Source organism: Anopheles nili, chromosome 3 (assembly GCF_943737925.1).
Source record: "Anopheles nili chromosome 3, idAnoNiliSN_F5_01, whole genome shotgun sequence".
NCBI classification, from domain to species: Eukaryota; Metazoa; Arthropoda; class Insecta; order Diptera; family Culicidae; genus Anopheles; species Anopheles nili.
In genome coordinates, this window is record NC_071292.1 from 52,079,994 (window position 1) to 52,104,783 (window position 24,790).

General features: G+C 50.4%; 1 protein-coding gene across 1 annotated transcript in view; it reads right to left on the reverse strand.

The window, feature by feature from the left end:
- Positions 1 to 23,126, reverse strand: part of LOC128724593 (semaphorin-2A-like) — a 73,925-nt gene extending 50,799 nt beyond the window's left edge. The window contains exon 1 of the mRNA XM_053818317.1: positions 22,862 to 23,126. Within this exon, the coding sequence (XP_053674292.1) occupies positions 22,862 to 23,126 (265 nt within the window). The remainder of the gene's footprint in view (positions 1 to 22,861) is intronic.
- Positions 23,127 to 24,790: the final 1,664 nt, after the last annotated feature.

The window sequence follows — 24,790 nt, forward strand, 5'->3', positions numbered from 1 at the left end:
TCAGTGGAGTGAGTTAAATAGAGAGAGTGCGAGAAGAAAGAGAGCACGAAAAGCGAGCTGTCGTAAGGAGGCGAATGCATTCCCAACCCAAGACAAGAGAAAAAGCCATCGTGGTTCTCTACGCGTCCCCCACCCCCCCCCCCCCTCCCAACAAGATCTGCGAATCATTCGAATTCTACGGAAAGGAAGCGTGTTGAAGTACTTTCCAATATTTCTACCATCCATTGCATTTCGAGCGCACCCCGAGCGGAAACGGAAAAGTGAGCTTCTTTAAGGGGCCAGTTTTTTTTTATCTTTTTCCTCCCAGGTTGCCTCCCATGCATTATCTTCCACCATTGCCGTTCGGTGCGGGTCCGGGTGAATGGTTTTTCGATTTGGCACGGTGCCCGGTTCCATCACCTTTCGAAAGCTGGCCGCGGCGCCGACAGCCGCTCGTGACAGTCCGCATGCATAGACACATTATGGGCTAACTTCCGGTTCCGGAGTTTCCCGCGCCGGTTCGAATGGTTTGGCCTCGGCTCGTCGGCCAAGAATTTGGCCACTAAATGGGGACGTGAGTGTGTGTGTGTGTGTACGCACGCGCGCGCAAGTGGGTTTGAATTTTTCTTCGTTCGATTGTTTGGCAAACAGCTCTTCCGTTCGCTCGAGGGCACATTCTTGCGCGATTGCCCGGTGCACGGAAATGCGCCCCAATCCGGTCGTCAAAAAGAAAAAAAACGACAGATAAACCATCCGCGTAGATTTCCCATTCCCGCGGAACCGGCCATTGTTTAACATTGCGAATTGTTCGGGTTGGACGGATTTGAATCGTTCGGGTTCGATGATTTAGAACTCGAGCTAGCGCATGGAAAACACTCGAAAGTTTGAAGCTTTTATCGCCACCGGAGACCTCCTCAAGATGGGGTGGAATACGCGATGAGCCAGCACTTCTTGTGCTCTGAATTGCGTGAATTGTCCGCATGGGCAGTGCTTCCGCACGCAAAAGAGATTAATCTTAAATGGATGTGGACTGTGTTACGCGTTACGTTTCGATTTATATAAATATATTCGCGAACTGCTTCGGTCCTTCTTTCGCTTTGCTCAGTTGCCATTCGACCACTCGAACTAATCTCGCTTTTCGCGGAATCTCGGCGACAACTGTGACGCATCAGCGTACGGATCGAATTACGAAGCGGCGAAACGGCATTCGATGAAATTTAATCTACCCCCAACGATGCTCGGTATCGGTGCTCGATAAAAAAAAACACAACCCCCAGCAAGGCGCCACAGCGTGTGCATGTGCGCGCGTTTGCGAAACTTAATCGCTAAACCACTCGGAAGTGCAAACAGTTTTTCATTTGCATAATTCATGTCATCCAAATCGATGATTTTTCCATTAAGCGATCCCTTCCATTGCCATGGTGAACTGGTTCCATGCCACCGGTGCCAACCTCGCAACAGACGCTCGCATCGAATCGCTTGCAAAACAAATGTATAATGCAGTATCGTTTTCATCTGCACGCCGAGGGAAAAGCCCAGCCAGCCTTCGTCTTTTTGCCGGTTCACGGTTTCCGGCGGCTCGCATCGTCACCATCGCGAGGACATCGAACACACACCGTGAGAGTGGCGGTTCACTCAACGGCCTTATCAAAACATCACACTCTTGTCGTCACACATACGAGCGGCGAAGGAGCGGTGCCCGGGTACGCCGGAATCTCGAATCAATTTGTAAATCCGCCCCGTTTTTCTAGCCGCCCGAGTGGAAAATCTCATCGAAATCGAAGCACTTCGCTCATCCTCCCGAAACCGGTTCACCCGTGCTGGGAACGAAATTGGGGAGAGAGAGAGAGAGAAAGAGAGATGCTTCAAACCTAAAGGATGGAGGTGTTTTTTTTTTGCTTCTTCTTTGCTCTCGATCACGCTCGAATCACTCCACCCCCACCCGTGGGGTGAAGGAAATGGGAAACGAATGGGTGGCGAAAATCACGACCACGCGAGACAACTCTCGACGACCACGGGTGGCAAGAGAGCTCCGGTTCGTACCGAAACCTTCAACAATAAAACAGGAAGGTACAAAAAACATCCGGAACATATCTTCTTCAGATGAGCGGATGTGGGTGGAATTTAGGATGGTGTGGGACTTACAAAAAAAAAAACAACAAGCCTCAAATCGAAGGTCGATCGGATCGGCGCTGCAATCGTGTCAGGAAAATGGGGTCCCTGGGTACCGCACGGAAAAAAACATGTGTGTATGCATGCGCCTGTTTGTGTGTGTGTGTGTGTGTATAAACATTTACAAAGTGCGACGATCTTTTTTTGTTATTCTTCCCGCCCAAGACAAACTTGCACCTTTACATTTTTATGCAGATCCGATTCATTTTCAGGTCGTTTTTGCCGCTCCTTCGGGCTGCTCTGTTTACTTTGGACCTGATTTAGCGCGAAAGGCGTTCGCCCCATGTTCCGCAAAAGGGATTTCCATTTTGAAAACCAACGAGAGAGAGAGAGAGAGAGAGAGAGAAAAATCATTCAACACCATTCCATTCAACAAACAATCGTCGTACTTCCTGGGACTGGAGAGGTTTTTGCTCGAATTCGATCGAGCGTTGGGTGCTGGGTTTGATTTTGATAGATTTTCTTGTCGCATTTGAATGTTTCCCAGCCGGCGCCTTTCGCAGGAAGGACGTGAACAAACGGGCAAACAATGATGTGACGATGGTTCGAACGCAGAAAGCGCTTTGCAACACTGTGTGCCGAAATCGTGAAAATAAATCTAGTTGGATGATGAACAGAGCAGCTAAATGGAACCGTAAAAAGGTTTATCACAAATCAATCAACGTGTCCGACGAGAAAGAAATGGGACGCAAGAAATGGGAGATCCTTATGCATGAGAGCGAATTTGTCCAATCTGAAGCAACGAAAAACAAACATGATCCGTTCTTTACGTGAAAACATGTCCTTAACCAGTTGTACCGTAATAAGTTTCTCAGAAGAAAAAACGACCTCCTCACATCAAACGTACTCATTTCCATAGTTTGACAAAATGCAACAATCGGCTTGTAGTACACACCGACGGAAATAAAGAAGAAGCAAACGTTTCCTAAACACGGCAGGTTTCGGTCCCATGGCCACAACACCGTTCCACAGTAGCGAGCGGTACACCTGAGGCTAGCCGACTCGCCATTACAGTTGCAGACGTAATGATGTGTAAGGATAGCTCACTTGCTCGACCATCGTACCCTGGCGGGCTAGCGCAAACGAATGCTTTCCTGTCGAGAAAACCAGCTAGTTGGGCGTTTGGGCTGGGTGTTTTGGGGGAAGCAACCAAAATAAAAAAAAAGAAGCGTAGATGCGAACAAACACGTCCGGATCGGTTTCGGCATACTCTGGTCCTCGTTCAGCTGCGTGGTGGCGGCTTCCCAGCGCAACGAAAGCGGTACGAAATTGAGTCAGCTGCAAGCAAGAGCGTACAGCACGTGCGAACCCCGCTTTTTGGGCACGAGGTTCCGTTGAGCTCCGGCGAGCCGTAAGAGATCGAACACGGGCCCGAAATAGGAATATCAGGTGTTTACATCAATTTCCCATTGAATGGAAATTGAATCGTCCATGCATCCGGAAGCGGAAAAGCGGCATTCTAAGCCGGCAACGAACGCTGGCGCAAAAAGGACACGACCGTTTTGCGAAAGGACATGCGAGAGCACCGGCGCGCGTCCTGTGTGTGTGCCGTCCATTGCCAGGTTCTGGGACTTTGCAGAGCAGGCTTGCACATGCACCACACCGAGCTATCATCTGTGATTCTCTCGGTCGGTTTCCCTTATTTATGCCGGCTTGGTTGCAAAGCTGGCCAGCTTTATTGTGGTGTGTACGGCCTTTTTTTTTCTCCAACCTCTCGGAAGCGCCATTCGTTCGGTTTCTTTACGGCGGTGTGTTTGAACGGGTATGACTTAAATTTTAAAAGAACTGCTTCTCGCTTGAACACACCAACACACCTACCACCTGGAGGGTGTAAAGCCGGCAGCTTTGCGGTGGGAAAGTTATGACTCGATGGCTTTTCCACCGGGGACCACCTGCCGAACGGTCCCACCAGCAGCTGGCTGACCCGAAAATTCGTCCCAAAGCCAGTTGCGGTAGGCGCACCCGATTTATGGAAATTAAATCGATTCGTTCATTGCTGAGTAGGCCACGACCCGGTCGGTCGCCCGTTTGAGCGACCGAAGGGTATTGCAGTCGTCGGTGCAGCAATGGCCGCACTGCATCGAAGGCCAACCGAATCGGCCACCGGAAGATCCACAAACCGGTTGGCGATGGTTCGCTTGGTCTTGCCGGCCAGGGTTTCCCATGGAGCCATCGGTGCGGTGTTAATTTTCCACACGCCATTTCTTGGGCGCTTTTCATGCCACGGCCTCGCTCGCCGATGGTGAAGATTGAAGCTATCGCGTAATCAAATTACCCAAAAGCAAAGGCCAAACGGATGTGGACCCCCTTTGGGAACGAAGCGGCTTCATGTCCATGGTTTAGTCAGCATCGCTGTTGATGTGGTTGTGGGGCGCTTTTCGCTCCCGAAAAAAAAACCACCATAACCTTCCGCAACTGAACCGTGTTCGAAGAGGACAGTCGAGCGGTCGTTCAGAGCGGTTGAAACCCAGTTTCGGGGCCGACCGAAAGTCCAATAATGCAGCGGTACATCCTGCGGACGGTGCACGGGTTGCATCAACAACGTGTGTCCAGCTCACTGCATTTTGTAATTTATGGTTGTTTTAATAGCCAGCCTGCTGAGTTGGCTGTTTTCTTCATTTGGAGGGAAACAAAAGAAGCACACACAAACACGAGAAAATCCTTGCGATTCACGCGAGCTTTTTTGATCGCTCAACTTTTGGTTTGTTTTTTAGTGATTTCAACTACGACAATATTTGGTTGTGTAAATGAAAGCAATGCCCTGGAATACTGCTACTATTTTTTTTAATTAAAGTTTTTGTGTACCTATGAGCGTATGATAGTTTGCAGCGAAAGTCATCGTCTAATATTTTGTATCCTCATGTGAAGGAAATCACGGACGCGGCATATGCTTAAAGTTGATAAACTTTTCTTACAATTAAAACTCGCATTTCCATTTGAACTACATCTACTGGCATGCTTTTAGGACTATTCTCGTGGGCCATAAATCGTCCCGGCTGGGAAAAAGGTGGGCCCGTTTAGAGGCGCATATGTTTGCCTAGCAAGAGAGCAGAGCTTATGCTATCCAACTAATAATTGATATGTCACACTGCTGCACCCATCGGATGGCGTTTCCTTTGCAGGCCTGCGTAAGGATCCGCTTGAACGCCACGCTCTAAATTACACCGACAACTTTGTGCCAGTGGTGCAACTTACCACCGCTGCTGGCATCATTTCGCAACCAACGTGCACGTGCGTTTATTTGCACTCTTTGCGGGTGCTTTGCCTTCTCACGGAACAAAAACACACCTCAGACCCAGGTGGTGAGGATGTGAAAAGTTTTGATTGCAAACATTCTCCCACGATCGCACACATACACCCTCGTGGAGCTCCGTGAAGTCGATCCGAGGTCGAGTTGCCAGAAACGCACGATTACGACAACCACACGCCAACGATGTGAGTGATTTGCTTTCACACCCTGCCTTAATTTGCATTTCCATGGCCACGATGGGTTCCGGGCGTTCCGTTCCGAGGCGGTTTTGCAAAACGTCCTTACGGCTCCTTGGTCGGTGCTTAAAATGTGTGCCACTCGGTCGCACAGCCGAAATGAATCGAAAAACCGGCACCCACCCGGCAACCGAGCGTCGAATGCATTTGTCGGACGTTGTGGTTTACATATGCCCGTCGGTGGCATCTCCTTAAGCCCCGCTGGTCGACCGGGGCGGCATTCGCTTCATAGGCTGTGGAAGCTCTCGTTGGCAGCGTTTTCCACTTCCACCGGAAGTTATTTACGGACAGCAAAAATGCATTCCAGCCCGGAATTACTGCACAACCATCGCAGTAACGACACCACGCGTTGGGCCTCGTTGGGACTTGCGAGACGTCAAATATGCTCGACGTGGAGAAGCGTACCTTCGCCTGGAATAGAATAGAATAGCTTGTGCCTTACTTTTCTAACTTCACTTCCCGTTCATACTGGCAGTCCATTGGTGTCCGTTTTTGTTCTTTGTTTCTCCCCACACTCGTAACGAACAACGGCGAACATTACTGCGTTCGCCCATCGCCCTGGAAAAAGCCCGGACTTTTCCGACCCATTCCTCAGTAAAAGGCACAGAAAAAGAAGAGCGACCACGCGCATTTCGCTTCTGGAGGTGAATCTGCACTTCCGCCTGCCAGCGGCTCGACGGCACAGCGAATAAATTCAGTTGACATAATCTTCCATAAATAATAACGACCACAGGGTAATAAATGGATTTATTTGCATTCGATTAAGGATGTGCATGTTGCGAAGAGGGTCCCCGTCCATATGGGGTCCCCAAACGGCTGGGCTGGTACCATTGAACAGGTCCAGGCTGGTCAAGAAGGAATTCATTCGGCATCCTAAAGGCCCGCGGGCACAGGATAGGCAGGCGATCGGGGTAAACGAAATGCCAGAGTTTTGATTCATTTCGTCTCGATCCGTTACCTTCAGGACATCCTTTCGGCACACGGAAGCGCCGCATTTGGTATTGCTTTTCCGAGAACGGTCGAGCGTCGGCATGCTTGATACTGCCGACCGATTGCTCGAGAAAAAAAGAGAAATATGGAAACCCCATTCCACTCTTTGCCGGACAAACTCACAAAAAAGGGAAATGGAAAGTGGCCAACGAGTGTGTGTGTGTGTGCAACAGCATTCGCTCCTCACGGTGCCCGTTAAATCGTGCACTTCTTCAAGGCACATGGTTGGGAAACGATCCTACGAGCACGAAAGGAAGCATGGGCCGACTGGCAGGCAACCCTTGTCAAGGTATTCTTTCCGCCCGCACAAAGGGTGCATAAGAGTGTGGTCAGTCTGGCCGTCCAGTGGTGGAAATAGGACCCGGGAGGGCTAGAGCTGGACCTCGACGAGCGCAAAACGACAGCTCGGCTCGCATGGCTCATGCCACTGGTTGGCACTGACCACCCATTGACAGCTGACAGCCAATTTATCCTTCAAAGCACCGGTCGGGCGCTGGCCAACTCGACGGCAGACCCGGGTCCGAAACGGCGTATTCAAATCGGTTGGGCAACCTCCCCAAAATGGACGCGTCGTCGTCGTCCACCTCCCAGCAGTAAGAGCAAGAGTGTAATTGTTTTTCAAGTGTTTTGCTCTGTTTACTTACTGTAATCGTACGAGCGTGTCCATCGCGAACGTTGTGACGTTGGTGCAAGGGACGAGGGGCAACGGTGGTCAGTGCGCACCGTCGGAAAGTCCTCGAGCGTTCCGCACCGCAAAACCTCACCGGGCCAAGACGGAACGCCGTCGGGCGAGCCACAGAAGCAGCAGCAGCAGCAGAAGCAGCAGTAAGAGAAGGAAAAGTAGCGAAAAAAACACGACAACAACATCCGACGGAAGGATAAACATCCCTCCCTGCCTGGCCGGGTGGTCCGGGTTTCGGATGGAGCGAGTGGTTTGGAGCCTGCGGCAGGAAAGAAATGTCACTCCTGGCGGTGGCATTTGCAGCAGTAATGCATTGTGCAAAGGGTGGTAGTTTCGACGCTCGTTGGTGGGACGCACAGGGACGCAGGAAGTGTACCATTCACTCGAGATTGGCCGGAAGGGTGTGGGGGGAGTGAGGGGTGGGCGGAAGAGAAGGCAGAAACACCAGGATCGAAATGAGCGAAAGAGAAAGAGAGCGAGAGATAGAGAGAGCGAAAGAGTCCTGCCAGACTGGATTGATGGAAGGCAAGAGCGTCACAATACCGTGAGCCAACGTACACACACACACACACACTCACACACTCGCACACATCCATCCAAGCAGCAGGATGTACATGCACCATTTCCGGAAGTACTTGCCGGTTGGGAGAAAGGACGAACCAGTGGGTGGCCGACAGTCAGGCACGATGAGAAGGTGGAAAGTTTTTTCGAGCCTAACCACCCCAAAAACCGGCCCAGCGTGTGCGGGCTGAAGTAAGCCAGTTGTCAAAACAGGATGACTGGTTGTGTTTTTTTTGTTCACTCCCCCCCCCCCCACCCCCAGTGAAAGGATGCACATGTGCACGTCGAAAGCGGCTGTGGTGCATCCTCCCACTAGGCAGCTGACAGCGGCAGAACGCGTGAAAGCCGGCTCGTTGCACCGGCGTTTGTGAGTCGCGCCACGAGCCGAGCGCATGGAAATGACATTATGCATAAGTTTGTTGCACTGGGCCGCCTGCTTTCCAAATTCGCCGCCTTCCGGATGGGGTGCGCGTGCAGTTATAGACAGAGTTCGCACCTAACAGACGTACGCGAGTGAGCTAGTGGGTATGAACAAATTCATCACCATATCCCGGGCGTCGGTGGAGATGACCCACGTTGAAGGCACGGCTTCCGCTGCATGTTTACAAGCCAATATTGAATTCTATTATCCCGTTTCGGTGTAGCACACCCGGGGCGTAAAAAGAATCGGCGTAAAAAGAATACTCCCTCGTTCCCGAGTGACAAACCGATTCCCATTTGTGGCAGAACTAAGTTCCTTTTCGAATCCGTCTGACACTGGCAGGCGTCCACCGGGATCGTCGGGATGATAAATTTCTTCACGCGCCAAGCGAAGAGCAGTAGAAAAGGAAGCTCACCCTTCGCTCGGGCAAAAGTCGATCGGTTGCGGTTGCTCCATCATTTGTCATAATACACGTCCAATTGGTGGACTTTTTCGATAAACAATCCCGCCCGCCGGAATCGATGTTTCTCGAGTGTCAACACCTTGCATAAATAACCAATCATTTCGAAGGGTGCGCACGTCACGAGTTCCGGATAGTGTCGCACTTCCTTGCGCACTTCCGGCAGAAGGGGCTCGCGTTTTTTTTCTTTCTTCTCTCTCTCACCACTTGCGGTATCAATATGTCAAAACGAGGTGGTAGCCCCCAAGTGGTTCCCAGAACCAAATTTCCAGCCAATCGTCGACCAGCCGGACAGGATTGGAGATCATTTGTCGTCGCTCCGTCGGTGGCCCCTTTCTAACCCGCGTGGAGCGATGAGCGTGGGCGATTTTCTGTCTGCGGCGGAAATTGTTAGAAATTGACAGATCAAAACTTTTTCCATCGCTTTTTCGGCATCGCCGTTCGGTTGCTCCTTGTGTTTTTTTTTTCGGGGGGGGCTTTTTCTTGCACCCCTACTCCTATTATTCGCTTCACTCACTTGCACCGCTGTGTTCGATAGTCCATCAGCAGCTTTTAATGTGCAGTGTTTCTTTTTTTTTTTTTGTTGCTCGTACCTTTTGCCTTTCCTGCGTGCGAAGGATACGATTCGAAAAAAAAAAAAATAAACACAAATCACCCACACTCACACACCTGCGCTTGGTGGTCCTTTTTGACGTCAGTTATTTATTTTGATGCTGTGTTTTTTTTTCTCTCTCTTTTTCGTTGCTCTCACCCATGTTTCGCTTCGCTTTTTTGTTTCGTTATTCTCATCACGATGCGGCCATCCCTTCGGTGTCCCTTTTCTTTCCCGCGGGCCGCAAGATGTCACCCGGAAAGTTCCATCGCTCAAAGTTTTTTTTTTTCCCACCTCCCCCCCCCCCCAGCCGACACCAATCCCGTCCCATTAGCTGCTTTCTTAGAGGAAAACAGATTTTGTGATCGGTTTTGCCGTCGTTCGTTTCCACCGGACGCCCTTTTTCCATTCATCACGCTCACACAACCGGTCGCTTCGTTTTGTGCCCACTCGGTGCCCATCCTTGGCCGCACTTGCTGTGGGGGCACTTTCTTCAAACCGATCTCTTTCACTCTCTCTCTCTCTCTCTCTCTCTCTCTCTCTCTCTATCGGTCTCGTCGTAGACACACGCACAACCGATGCCGCCTCGTCAATGAAGCAGAAAATGAAGAAAGTTTTTTCTTCCGCTGGTGGGATTTTGAATTCGCTCATTTTCTACCTCCTTCGTGCTTTATGGTGGGGATCGCCTTTTTTGCTTTTGCCGGTTTTTTTGTGTGTGTGTGTGTTCTTCCCCAAGCGTGGCCCTTCTGCCATTCATCCGTTTGCAACACCGCTTCCGGTAGCCGGGCGACTCACTTCCGAAAGCGGACGCGATTGATGCGCCACCCGGCACAATCAACGCAACTCGTTCGCGCTCGGCAAAGGCACGTAACATCATTAGCATCTCGCTGACGCAGACCAACGTTCAGGGCGGGGATCGTAAAGCCCAACACCCAGCCATCCAACTAACAGCACGACGAAAGAAGCTCGTGATGGTCCGCGTCGGGGCCATTGTTTCGCGTTTTTCTCAGCGTTAGTCCGTGGGAGTTCTATAATTTTCGCGGAAGGTTACTGAAATAATCCCCTCCCCACTGGTTCGACCGTCCATTTAAGTGTCCACTTGAACTTGTGTGTGTGTGTGTGTGTGTGTGGGAGGGTGTGTAAGCACCATCCAGAACGAAGAGAAAGCGAGAGAACGACAGTCCAAGTGAATTAGTGACAGCTGAAGGCGCGAACCGACACCCACTCCGGACGAAGGTGTCCAGCATCTGGCCCGGAAGACCCGGGACCGGGAGTAAAGTTTTCCTTTCGGCTTGCTTCCCTTGTCCCGAGCTAGCCGCCAGCCATCGTTCTACGCTTTTATTTCCAGCACACCGCTACCACCGCTCAATTTTGTCAACCACACTTGATGGACTTCGCGTTTTACGCTCGAATGCCTGGCGAAAGCCGACCTCCTTGGAAAGGAAAATGGCACTCCAAACCGGTGGGGTGTGGAGCAGCAGCAACAACGAAAAAAAAAATCGATCAGTGTTGGTTTAATTTTAACGCTCCCTTTTCAGCCCACCACTTCATCACGCCCCGCTGCCACGCAAGATGCAGCAACCGTGAATTCGTTTTACGGTGTTCGCACGTTCCGGCGCGGTTCCGTTCCGATCGGTTCGGTTCGTTGGTTTTCGGCTTTCACAGCGCTTTCCCTTCGCTAACGAGCGAAGGGCGTCGTACGGCACGGGATGCGGTGGGTGGGTAGACGTGCGGATTCACAGAATAGAACCGAGCGGTTTTACCCGTTGTCCGTTCCACAGGACATCCAGCTCGACGCCCGTTCCACTGTTCGAGTGGCAAACTCCGCGAACTCGCCGCAACCGCGTTTTCAATTGTTGACGCTAAACATTCATCCACCCAGCCCACCCATTTTCCACGACAATGGCAGTGGGAGCGCTCGGTTACGACAAGCGGCACCAGCGCAGGACGCTTGTTTATCAAATCCCGACCATTGCCAGCACTTGAATTTTGATTAGTTGTTTTCCAGTTGCGTCATTTAAAGCCACCACCAACGGGCGCACGGGCACGGACACGGAAGCTCGGAATTCGAAATGTTGTCATTCGGGTGTAATAAGAAATGAAGTGGTGGGTGCCGATTTTTGCGCCACCAGTCGCTCTCTCTCTCTCTTTCTGGCCTCGCGAACCCGTGCGTGCTGTCGGTGACAGATTTTCCACTCTGTCGCCGGGCGCTGACACTGGGCGGCGTCCTGGCGAACGTGCAAATTTGTACTCGAGCACCGCCCGGGATGATGGTTCTTGGCACGGGCGTCTAGCGGTGTGTGGGTGGACGCCATCGCATAAGTGGTGAGTCATGGACATCCGCCAAAGTGCGCTCTGCCCTCTGTCATTGTCATTGATTTTATCTTGTCCGGCGGATGGAGTGAGCGGAAATGTGCTGAAACGTTGGAGAACGGGCGCCGGTAGAGTGACCGGAGCTCGATTTGTTTAATTTCGTTTGACCCCAACCCCTAGGTTCCATGGTCGAGTTTGACATTTGTCCGGTAAACGCGCGCATAGAACGCGGGAAAAACGGATGAGAAGAAAGGGTTGATGCACCGAATCGGCTAACAATAACAGCCGTGTACGTGGCTTCTAGTTCACGTTCCGTACACGCTTTCGAGAGCGATTACACGGAGCTGTGTATTCTCTTCATAGCTCAGAATGTTTGCGCGAAGCATGAAATCAAGTGCTTTAGAAAACTAATCATACTCATCGCGATAGTGAGAGATTTGCGAAAAGTTTCGAGGGATCTATCACTTTCAATCATCCAGCAATGAACTTTCCACAAATGTAGAACATTGTTTGTATCAAATTTATGAACATTGATAAAAATGATTAAATAGCATAAATTAAGGTTATAAGGCGTACATTTAACGAGCAAATTTCGTAGGTTTTTCCACACTACGAGTGTTGTTTAGAAAAATCTTCTTTTCGAGCTAGATTATTCACCAGGAACTGAGGCATTATGATTGCTGCGCAAGGTTCTTGCAGCGATAAATCACGTCGCTGCATACATATATGTTCTGATTAAGCTTAATCCAACTTATTCCTAAGTTTGGTTGGATTTGAAATTATGAGCATTTCCCATTTCCCAGCGTACCAGCGGGTAAGCACGCGTGGAGGGCGCGCGGTCGCGAAATAAATTTAATTTCAAATTACACTTTTTTGCTACAATCCTTACTTACGCAGAATCTATTCCCATTTGGTGTGATTTTGCGTGGTTTTCTCTCCCCGTACGCGGGTCCGCGTCCATCCACAACCCGTCGCATTTCCACGAGTGATTACGAGAAACGAACGCCGGCAAACCTTCTGTTACCCGCTCGGGTGAGGGCTTGGGAGTTTTCCAGTCCAGGCTACACGAGCATGCAGCTTGTGCCACGGCAGAACGAACCCGGATGCCACGTAACCCGAAATTGAATTAGATGCTAAACCAGCATGAATATTTATTGTTTGAAAAGAGGATTTATGCTCGCACTATGCGCTACGCTACGCCAACGCGACGGGTCGTAGGATGAGAGCGAAAGGCTGCGAGCAAGACGTCGGGCCCGGCGCCATTGTCATGTTGTGGTTTCTTGTTTCGCTGTGCGTGTTGCAGGGCCACGCGCGTTCTACAAAGCACCATGCGTCTCCATGGGACAAAAAACACCATTTCACCGTCGCCGGCTCTGTGCCTGTGGGACGTTGTCACTTGCTTCAATTATCTAAAACAACGCCACCGCGGCGCAAGATGATGGGTAGCAGGGCGTCCGCTGTGGTGGCAAAAACCGCAACCATTTTCTTGCAAACCCCCACGACCACGCCTGGTGGCTGCTACACGCTGGACGAAAAACTGCTACTAGCGCGACAAACAGGAACATATGCCGGGACTCGTTTGCCGTGCTTCATCTGTCCGGAAACTAGTCTACGATACATTTACAAACAAGCTTAACGCCAAGGCGCTTCCACGCGGCACCAAGGGTGCACGCGCTGGGGTATGAAAATTATTCTAATTAATTTAATCTTCGCTACGCTACCACAGCGGTAAGCATGGAAAGGGCCAGCAGCCGTACATGCCTGGTTGGCTCTCAGCAGCGAGTAAGGCATAAGGACGCTGGGCAAGATGGTGCCACTTCCCGGCGGGCGGGCGGATGTTCATTAACCTGATGGTGCTGATCTTTTCGAGGTGGATGATGAAAACGCCTTCCCACCGAATGAATCCAGCAAACAGTTGTACGGTTTGTGTCACTTCTGCTTCGTTCTGTTTGTTCAATGATGAGGGTAATGGCAATGACTTTGTTGGATGCTCGCAAGCTACCGACCGTACCGAACGCTAACTACCCGTAAGGACAAAAAAATAAAAGAAAGCGCGTGGGGCCAATATTGGCTGCCATGTTTATGGCTGCGCAGCAAAATATTTTCCTTTCATTACTCACTTTTCTCACCCGAGCTATTGTGGGCGTTCATTCGCTCCCACGTCGTGACGATCATTGGGAGAGCGTTCGTCAGAATGTATTTCAACGCTTCTTCATCCATCATCCGCAACGGTTAGCTGCGATGGCCCAATAAACACCTCATTAAAAGACTTAAGGCACAAAGCATTCCTGACGCTCGGAAAGCAATGAGTGCTAGCGAGTTTAAAGCTGGCAGGTCTATTTCAAGGTTCGCTTTCGCACAAGGACGTTTCTTGTGCAAGTTAGTGCGACAAGCTATACCGATTGATACCCCGTCCAAAAGGGGCTCAAAACTCACTCATTCATGAAGAAAGGCTCCGATCTATGAAGCAAATGATACATGACATTAAATAAATATGTGCTTTTTAGAGCAAAACTCCTAGCAAAACTCTTTACGATGCTTGCTGCCTTTCCATTAGGTGGAGAGCTTCATGGGTGACCAACTGGCATCGTCGTTTGATGCACGAAAACCTTCGGTACTTTATCATCCCATGACGCCCACAGACTGCCCCATTTGCTTGTGTGATTGGGGCGTTGGCGAGAAGTATGCGGCGAGATAAAAAGAAAAAACCTTTCAAGATGAAAACCAAACAGCTCGACTCCGATCCGATGCGCCAAATTGAAAACATAGTGTTCAATCATCGATGGTGCGCTATCGCCAGCAGGGGATCCATTCATTTGCTCTCAGAAAAGTATTATCGTCTAGAGGCGTTCGAGTGAATCGTCTTCTTCCGCCCGCGTACAACCAGCGAGCCAGAAAGCTTCGCACGAGGATCCCGGGAAATCCGACCAAGCTTTTATGCGGCGCTTCATCGTTCCCCGAGGACCCGTTAGCGAAGCATGTGCAAATGTGCGCTCACTCCGAGCATCCGAGCGCTCTAGATTTGACTTTTGCTCGCCGTGTGCCGTGCACCCACACCAAGCTAATCCTCCACCACCCACAACGCCCGAGCGCTCGATTTGATCGTTCTTCAAAATGCGAAGGCAACCTCGCCCGCTCCCGACGCTCGTCCTGGAAGTCCGCTCGGCTGGAACGGAGAAGATATCAGAAGTTAATTACCGCTCTGCTGCAGTCATGCGTGCGCAAAAACCGAAGCATCTTGGAACACGGAACATTCTTTCCCTGCGCTTCCTTTTTGGCCCACTCAGCCACCACCCCCCCCCCCCCCCACCGGTTTTCCCGCGCCACCGATGGGAAACATCAAATGGGGAGAAGATTTTCCGAGCCATTTGCCACGCAAATTTACAGCCCTTCTGCGGGGCATTTGTTGCGAAAACGAGCTCGCTGCAGGTTGCCCACAAAATGGAGCGAAATTTAATTAAACACACATACACGCCGGTTGCACACAACCCGTGTAGGTTCGCTTCGCTGGCGGGTGGTTCAGGAACCCTGTGGCCTTGTGGACGAAGTGTCCTAGAGAGCTGAAAATAATATTTTTTTTCTCCCTTCGTCTCGCTTTAGCGCCCGGGTTTAAGATCATCTTTAAACGAGCGGTCCCACTCCCAGCTGGCTCTCATACTCACGGTTCATTAATAACTCCCGTCGGCTAGCAATTATTTTAATCGGATAAGTGAGTGTGCTTGGAAGAAACAAATAGCCCCACAAGGCCACCCGTTCCGTGTTCTTTATCGGCTTCCCGAGGCTTCTCGGCACGCTCGAGATCCGGAAGGCTTGCGAACCTGCTCGCTTTAACAACCGTGAAGCCTCGTGAATCCTGACCATGCGTCGAGCTCGACACCTCCAAAGTGTGTCGCACAAAGTTTGCGCTATCTAAACAAATCTTTTGCTATAAAAGCCGCCGGTTTCAGCACCGGCCCGGGTGTCGCCTTAAAACTAGTGCCTTATCCTCGAAAACTCACTCCAGCAGCAGCAGCGGCGGCAGAGAGCGAGCAGAACCTGGGCAACGACGAGGACTGAAGCTGTTTCCACCGGTCACCTCGATGATAGGGTGTCTAATGGGGGTGACAAAACTATTCCACCCGACACTCGAGCTTTCGGGCCCACCCACTAGCCCCCCCTTCCCCGAGACGGCCGTCTTATGAGATCATCTTTAATAAAGTTTTGAAAATTTAATTGAATATCACAACGGCCCGTTCCGACCCGACCGGCGATGGGGATCATCCACCGCGTTGGCTCGTGCCTCGATGCCGTTAGTCGGTTTAAATTTGCAGCGCTTCGAGCGCAGAGTATCGTTTTGATGGCTTCACATGGATGCATTCGCCAGATAAGTGTGAGGAAATTGAGTAGCTTTTTATGGCAACTGAAGCGCCGGCGAAGCGTGCGGCTGGATAATTTACGCGATGTGATGGAAAACTTTCGCCAAAAACCCGGTGTGCCAAAGTGCAAACTTCTCGGTAAACACGATCCTTGGATCGACGGTTGGGAAGCGCTGCCTGCGCACGCTTCTAAACTGCAGCCAGTGGGATTAGTGCGAGATCGCAAAGGTGAGACAGAATTGGGAAGTTTCGTATCGTTTCGACAAGAGGGTCCGTTATAAATTTTACATCGCCATGAATATATTCTCATTACATTTCACGATCGATAGGCAAACGTTATCCAAACATGAACAGATACGTTACTATACGTTACCATACGTTACTAGTAATTTTCTGAACATCCATTAGAAACATCCATATTAAAGCTCATTTGCCGCAAGGCAAATGCCTGTAAATTGGTTTTACAAATCGAACCGCCAAGTGTGCGAAATGTTTTGCTTCAATCGAACGCGCCCTTTTTGCATACCGTGGGTTAACCAATCGTCTAACAACAGCCTGCTGATTCACTACAACGGTATTAATTAGTGTGAAGTTATTCTGTGGCTTTAGGGCAGTGGTGAGCTCGTGTGGCTTCAGCTCACTTAATTAGCGGTTCGTTACCATACGAAATTTCACCATAACAAACAGAAACGTGCTGGTGCAAATGCTTCGCTCGGTGCCAATCACACACAGCGCACTAACTCACGCAAAGTAGACGAAACACAAGAAACGGATCGAATTAGAAAACCCTTCCAAATCGCTGCTGCTTTTGCTTCTCACGAAGAGCGGGTAACAATTTTAATTGAGTTTAGAGCATAAGAAAAAACTGGTTCTTAATCCATTTTATCAGCGAGCTCGCACTCCTTCACCGAAAGCTGTTCGGTTTAGCATGGACACGATATGGCTAAAACATGCTGAAGCACACACTTTTCGCACCATTCAATCAGCAATGAACACACACACACACACCCGACGAGTGGTCCGGCAATCCGTGCCAACCGTTCGTCCTCGAAAATCGAAAAAAAAACGAAACGTATCACAGATGAAGCCAAACACACACGGTGGGAGTGGAAAAAAAAGCGCCCTTCTCGTTCAATCTTATATACGACCGAACGCGCTGCGAAAAGCGATGAAAAGTGCTCGCGAATGGCCGCGTCGCTGGTAGCATGATTCAATGTGCTCCATCCATCGCTCGATTGCGGTGAAGCTCGTTTTTCGCCCAATGGCGTGGTGAATCGTTTCGTGCTCCGTTGACGATCGCGTACCACCATTCTCGTTCGGTCAGCAGCGGGTGGTGAAGTGAAAGCTTCTAAAACATTCCACCACGGGGGTTAGCAGCGCCGGGGTGGATTTTTACAGCGCCGGGTCACCAGCGCACCGAAACTGCAGCTCGGAAATTAAAGCGTCCATGCACCGCTGTGACGGCGGATGTGAGGTATTTTAATTTCATGTCCCACGTACCGCGTTCCAGAGAAAAGCTTCACCAATCGAGCTCGTGTTCGCTCGTGAACGCGAAAGTATTCCAACAATCAGTTGGACTGAATGCCAATCTCGACTAGCGAATCAAAATAATGTCGCTCGAGTCGCAAGCAGGTCGGTGGGTTGGTCGTCGTCGCATCGTCGGAAGGAATGCCGCATTCACGTGGGGTTTGATTTGGGAACAAAAATGAGGCTGTGATTCTCAGCCCCCCCGAAGACTAATTAAAACGCAATGCTGCAAGCTGTGCGTCAGCGGCATTCGGCAATGCAACGAACAAAAATTCTATCGGTCGAATTCGAATGCACATTCGGGTGGTTCGTTTTCTCTGCCAAAGCGCCAAAGAAAACAGCCACCACACAACGACGGACGGCATCTGTCGCGAATCAGCCGTGCCCAAAAACCAACATCAACCGACGGGCATGCTGGCAGATGCATTGTTTCGTTTCCTTTGCGGACAGTGATTGATTGAGGCTCAAAATTGACTCAACTCCGTCCTCCCGAGAGCCCGTTCTTAATCCGTTATGATCGTCAACCACCGGGCGGCTCCATTTTGCACCGAAAGGCACGCCAAAATCGCACCGGAGGCCAATTATCAGCGCGAACATGTGATGCGTGAGCCAGATTTTGATCACGAATCGGGCATCGAGTCTGAAATTGGATCATCGGTACGAAACAAGTGGAGCGAATATGACGCGATGCTTTTCTTGCATTTTTTTTTATCTTCTATCGAGCTGCTTCTGGTCACATCATCGCCGTTTATGAGTTTATGATCGTGGCATCGTTTCGCGGGTGTCTGATTGAGAGTCGTTTCGATCGCCAAAAGAGACATGAGACTTTTGGCTCGTGACGAGGTGCTATCAATGTGGGAAGAAGTCTTTTTTTTTTGTTCAATCGATCGTACAGTGAGGATGAAGTTGATATGAATTCAAAGCAGACACTCTTCAGCAAAGGCTGGGTAGTTAGTTGAAGCCGATAAGGCTTCTATGAGTTGATATAGTGAATAATCGCAACCCGGAATTGTCAGTAATTTGATAAAATCGAACTAGTGTGTGGAAACATTTGTCGAAGTATTCTACAAAAACATCAACAATATCATATTTCTCAAATCGTTTCCATTCGTTACGATAAACCACCCATCGTCGTTAGTTAATTAAAGAGGATTTCCGGCTTGCATCCAAAGCGTTGTCCCGTAGCTTTCTTCAGCTAATCAGATTCGTTGTCAGATTTTATTCGAACACACTGCTAAGCTCTCTTCCCGCCTTCCGTCGGCAAAAAGGCTAAACGACATTTCCTGGTCGCTAGCTGGAGGTCCGTTTACATGAGCCAGATTTGCGCTAAAGAATGCTAAACGTTACAAAACTGCTTTCTCACTGTGCGCACGGTCGTCGCTCGGTCAGCAGGCAAACCTGCCAAAAGGGGTTTCACGAGGGCCACAAAAGGAAAGCCTTACCTCGGCCTGCGCTTCCGTGCGCTCTCTGCTCCCAGCGAGGGGGCTTAATGACCTGTATTTTGCCAGCGCACGACCCCGTTGGCTAGGCCGAATCGGGCACCCCGAGACAACCTTGCCGAAGCCCTGCGACGTGCTTGGTCCGATTTTTCGCGCTACCGGGGGCGGGGGTGGGTGAAAAAGAGAACCCCAAGGCAAAAAGCCCGACCTAGGCAAGGTTTCAGGTCGTAACATTGCGGCTTACATGCAGGCAGAGGACAGCTGGACTTCACACGTTGCACTTGATGCGTCCACGGGCTGCGATATCTGCGCACCCATTTCCTTTGTTTCCCTGCTTTTCCATTCGCTCGCCAACCTCGCCAACGCCCACCCCCGCGTGTGGTCGATGCCGTAATTCACCCGGAAAAGTCCGCCCAGGTGAGACAGCAGGCCTGCCAGCAGCAGCACCCTGTTTGGGGGGAGCTGAGAGCACGACCAGTGGAAGGACGGGCTTTGCTGACTGCAGTCCAACGTAATCCTTTTTAAGTGACTTATCTTCGACCCGGTACCGGTTTCAGACGCACGAAAGCGGGTGGTAGCGAATCGAAGAAAAACGGTCGTTTTCCATTATTCCGGGAAAAGACGCTTAGCACAACGAACGGGAGCGAACGAGGTGACGCCTGCAGGTGTGCCTGGGAGGAAGGACATTTTCCTACACCTGCAGCAGGTTGACCGTTCGTGTGCGCGCACGCGAGAGAGAGAGAGAGAGAGAGAGAGAGAGAGAGATAGCATGAGCCGAGAAAATGGCATAAAACGTTTTGCACATTGTAGCTGGTGCAATTAGTTTTATAGCTGCCTCAAGTTGCACTGCAGCCTGCCAGGCTGCCGGACAAATGCCGGAGGCCATTGGTACCATTTAGCACCGATACACTGCTGCCACCGGACCGTAATCGGATATTGCATTTCGTCGGGGTTGATCGGCTTGGGACGAGCTTGGGCTGGGACGAGGCTGGACACCGAAAATGGGTGTAAAATACAGCGACACGAGTTGCCTTTCCGTGGAGATGAGATGGATTCGGTAGAATCGCAGACGTAGAATGATTCAACCTCTCTCGGTTCAGATCGATGACCGAAGCTCGCGATCCTGCTTCAGCAGAGCGATAGAGTTGTTACCTCGAGCAAATCTCCCATGGTGCACGTTCCAGATGCCAGCTAGGGCATTTGAATTCCGGCCCCGAATCAATTATGAAGCCTGGCCGCATAGCTCTCAGGTTACATATCTTTCTTTTTCACTCCTCTAGCCCCGGGGGCAAATGGGGCGCTCTGTTGGAGCCTTAAAAACCGTCAACGCTCTCAAGGGTGGAAAATGGTTGGGTCAGCCTTCACCACCGGGCTTCGGTGTGTGGGGGGGCCGGTAAATTCCAAGATTAATTACCTGGGACTGCGAGGTGCCGGTGCGATGTATGAGAATTTTGCACATAACGAATTGCGTTTCGCTAGGCATCCGGAGGCATTCGGAATGTTTGCAACCGGTCGAGCGGTGTAAAAGGCGAGCATATCCCGAGACGCCAGGAATGTTTCATTTCCCATAGTTTGCATTTCCCGTTCGTTCGTTTAATTTACTCACGCGAGGTGGGTAAATTTTGTTTTCGTATGTGAATAAACCATGTTTATTGAAGATAATATTGTCTATCCTTTTTTTTCATGCAGCAACAATCAATTTTTTAGTTTTGTGTAGGCTACAGTATGAGTTTGAAATTACTGTTTAAAACTTAATCAATTGTTGTAAAAAGTGCTACCAAAATAACAGTTCTAACCATTCTACACGTTTTTCTCTTTTTCGTTCCAGAATCGCTGTTTCGTATCGAGTGCTCCTAGTGTTCTTTTGTGATTTGTGCCTTTGATTATTCGTTATTTTATAAAATAAAGAAATGTTTTGATCTCGGTCATTTGTTCGGCCGCTGTTGTTGCTGATTTCATTCATTCAAATAAATGTCTTACCTTCTTTGCAGTAAAATTAAAGAATAAATTTGTTACCTCTACTATCCAGCCATATTTCATTTAGGGAAAAGCGTGTCTTTATTTCAAATCTGTAGTATATTATTTTGTTTGATGAGTAGTTTTACCCATCAAATCTCATTTCATCGTTTTTTTTCATGGTTTTGTCCCATAACACGCTATGCCTTGCGTTTTATCTCATTAGTTTTGATAATAATCTTCCTGTTATGTGATGTACGACTAAGGTTTTAGCTTGATGGTAGGGTCTTGAAGCGAGGTTAAATAGGCTTTTAGGTAGTTAAGTTTCAAGTATTGATGTGAGTGAATACGACCTGTGCGTTTGCTATAACGCATGAAGCGAATATCAATCGCATTCCAACAATCAACCGAGCTTCAATCAATCAATCTTCTACTATACACTCCGTGATGTTAGCACCTGCTACAACGTGCGTCGGTAAGTTTTTGTGTTAATTACATTATCATTCGATAAATCTTGGTGTCAATCGATGCTGAATGTGACGTTTGGGTCAACGTTCGCCAAGGATCGCTTCGCCTTTCGCTCGTCAACGCACATACACACACACACACACACACACCGCACGGTGGGAGGGCCTAACAAGTGGAAGCCATCGTAAAAGACATTGCAAAATGGTTCCGAGATCGTGCAGCGAGCATTCCACCCTACGGCTCGGTTCCCTAATGGTGGTTCAACTCGCTCAAGTAACCCTAAAAAACCGATCCAACCAATTGCCGCATCACATGCTTTGCATTATTTTCAGCACCAAGTTCGTCTCCCGTTCTTCAGAGTCCACGTTTCGAGGCCCTTCCTACGTATCGCACCGTTCGCTCTGTTCCCTTGAAAGAAAAGCACGAACGTGGGGAGCCTGCTGGTAACTGAATACCGTATCACGGGACGCACGTGCTGGACGCTGATTGAGGGCTGGCTGGTTGACTGGCAAGGATGGGTTCACCGCTCGTTCGCTTAAACAATGCCATCCACCGCAGCACCGTACAGCCACCCAACCCGGCATAGCGTGACCCACCCACCCTTTTTTCGTCCAAGGACTCGAGTGTCGAACGATTTTATACCGCGCACGCCGCTTCCTTCGCAATCGGTGTACGGATCGGTTGTTTGATGATGCGAGGAGAAGCAAAAGCAAAAGCAAAAGCAAAAAAACCCCGGGCCAACCTTCGCACCATTCCATGCCGTCTTGCGGCCTCGATGGCATGATGGCGCGCGAGCCCGCTTTTTCCCCGGCACGTCCTTTTCGGCCATCACCTCGGGCGGCTCCGCCTTGCAGCGCGGGAAGCGCATATTGGTTGCAGTTTTCCAATTTTGGCTTGGACCTGCCAAGGAGGGGCGTACAAGAAGCGTGTATCGCTCGAAAAAAAAAAAGGGCACCAAGTACACCACCGCACACGGTGAGGGAGGAGAATGGAGAGAGAGAGAGAGAGAAAAAAAGCGAAAAAAAAGTGTTAAAAACCTAGGGAGCCCTTTAGGCAAGCAAAGCGGCCCTAAATGGTGCGAAGCCCTCCAACGATGACTAAGCCACACCCCGTTAAGGACTCGCGTCGGAGTGACCGGGAGCGAGTTCGAGGATGATGGTGTTTTTTTTTCTTCTCTTCTTCCTTTTGTGCTGGGTTTTTTTTTGTCACATCTTTCACAGCGTATCTTAGCGTTTCGGGACCCCCACCCAGCGTCCTGGCGGGTTTATTTTTAAGGCTCGCAAATAACACACGAAGGATAACGCGCGAACGCAAAACGGGAAACGGCGAGTGCGAGAGAGAGACAAAGCGATAGAACCCATAAATGCACGTGGGTATAAATTATTACAAAACAAGGAAAGCCCAAATCCCCCGAACGGCTCTTCGGCTGGGGAGCGAAAATCAGCAAATTGAAAACCTACCTCCATGGTGGCGCAGATGGAAGGGCCCGTTGGCGGTGCCACCGCAGCACGGCTGCTCGTAGTACGAGTTCCATGTATTTTCATAATCTCCTAGCACCGGGCCGGGCAGGCAGAGCGCCAGCAGGGAAACCACCACGGCCAGCAGCATCCTCGTGGACGGCCGAACGCTAGCAAACGCCACCGCACTCGACAGGCCTACTGCCGCTGCCGGCGATGACGGCGTTGATGATGATGATGATGATGATGATGATGGTGCTGGTAACATTGTGGTAATGTTTGTCGGATTTCCAGCCACTCACTCCGCTCACACACCTGTACGGGTGCTTTCTTTTTCTTCTTCTTCTTCTTCTGCTTCACTCTATTCCCACTTCCCTGATGCCCGTGTTACACCTGGCCGATACACTGGCAATCACTGGCCAAGGACGACCGCCAGGACGAGCCGGGCATACACAAGGAACGCGAGCGCGCGCGGGTTTTGCTACTGATTTGAGTGGTTACCAAGTTTCGCGCGCCCTTCACTTCCGATCAATATGGCTCCACGCGAAGGGAAATTAAATACCGAACGTACGCGGCCGGCTCGAACCGTGCACGGTCATGGCAAAATGTTGCCACCTTGCTGCCGAAACGTCGTGCCGGCAGGGCATGGGTTTTTGGTGCATACGCAACTAATGGCTGGCGGGTTGCCGATTGGAGCTACTCCGATTACACGGCTATACTCAATTTTGTGCCTTTTTTGCCTTGCGATGCTGCACGGTGGATTCGGGAAAAACCCCACCAGCGCACCACGAAATCTCTATTCGGTCAGGGTTAATGCTGAGCGAGCTACGTACCGTACGTACGGGAAAGTTACTGCTCGCTGGTGAATGTTAGGCATTGAGCATGCCGTGATAAGTGCGGCTGTCGCGGTGGGAAACTTTTGCGTGATTGCAGGTTGAAAACGGTGCCCTCAACTAACTGGCTGACGCTCAGTGTACAACCGGCTGCTGAAAGCAATGCTTCCCGGTGTTTTCCACCATCAGCAAGAGCTATCCCGAGAGGAATCCCGTTTCCAGTGTTCTAGTGGAATCTCGATGAGCAACGGTTCATAACTTGACTCAAACTCGACAAAGCGTCTCGCATAGATTAACAATTCCAGGAAGCGATTTTGCACCACGCTACCATATCCTGTCGTACGCCTCACAGAAGGGAAAACTTATTTCCACGAACGTTTCACGGTGCGCTCGAGCATCGCATTTCACTCCCTGTCGTTGGCGTCATGCCTCTCACACACAGGCCACTATCGTCACACGGTTGTTGAAAGGTTTTCACAGTGGCGTCTTAACGCGTACACGAAAACCCTACCACGAAACGCACTAAAATGTGTGCTTTGTTTTTCGTGACTCACGGAAAACTCTCACGACGCTGGGGCGAAACGTCCGCGCGCAATCCCGAGCGAAAGCCTAACTGGTCCTTTTGCAAGGCGCCAGGTCCTTTTCGAAAGGAGCAGAGTTTGGTTTCGCACACGTAAAATGGACACAAACACACATACACACACACACACAGCCAAAACCCCTTGCACACCGGGCGAAGATGGCTTTGGGAATTGATTTTGCTCTGCAGCGGGCCACCAAACCAGCGCTCGAGGCGAACCGAAAAGACGTCCGATCGCGACCGAGTTTCCAAGCAGACTGACTCCGCGTTCGAAGCCTGTCAGCATTCGCAGCGGCGCTGCTTTGGTCACGGGCGTACTCGCAACCGGTGTACGGCTGCTGCTGCTGCTGCTGCTGCGAGTTTAGCAAACCATCCCGACTAGGGACGATAACGACGATGCCGCGACTACGGTCGTGGCCAGCCGGTCGGGTTCCGGCTTGCCAAATAGGGGAAATGAAGCACCGACCGAAGCTGAACCGGGCTGGATGAGTGAATGGCGATGAACAGTGAGAAAATTCG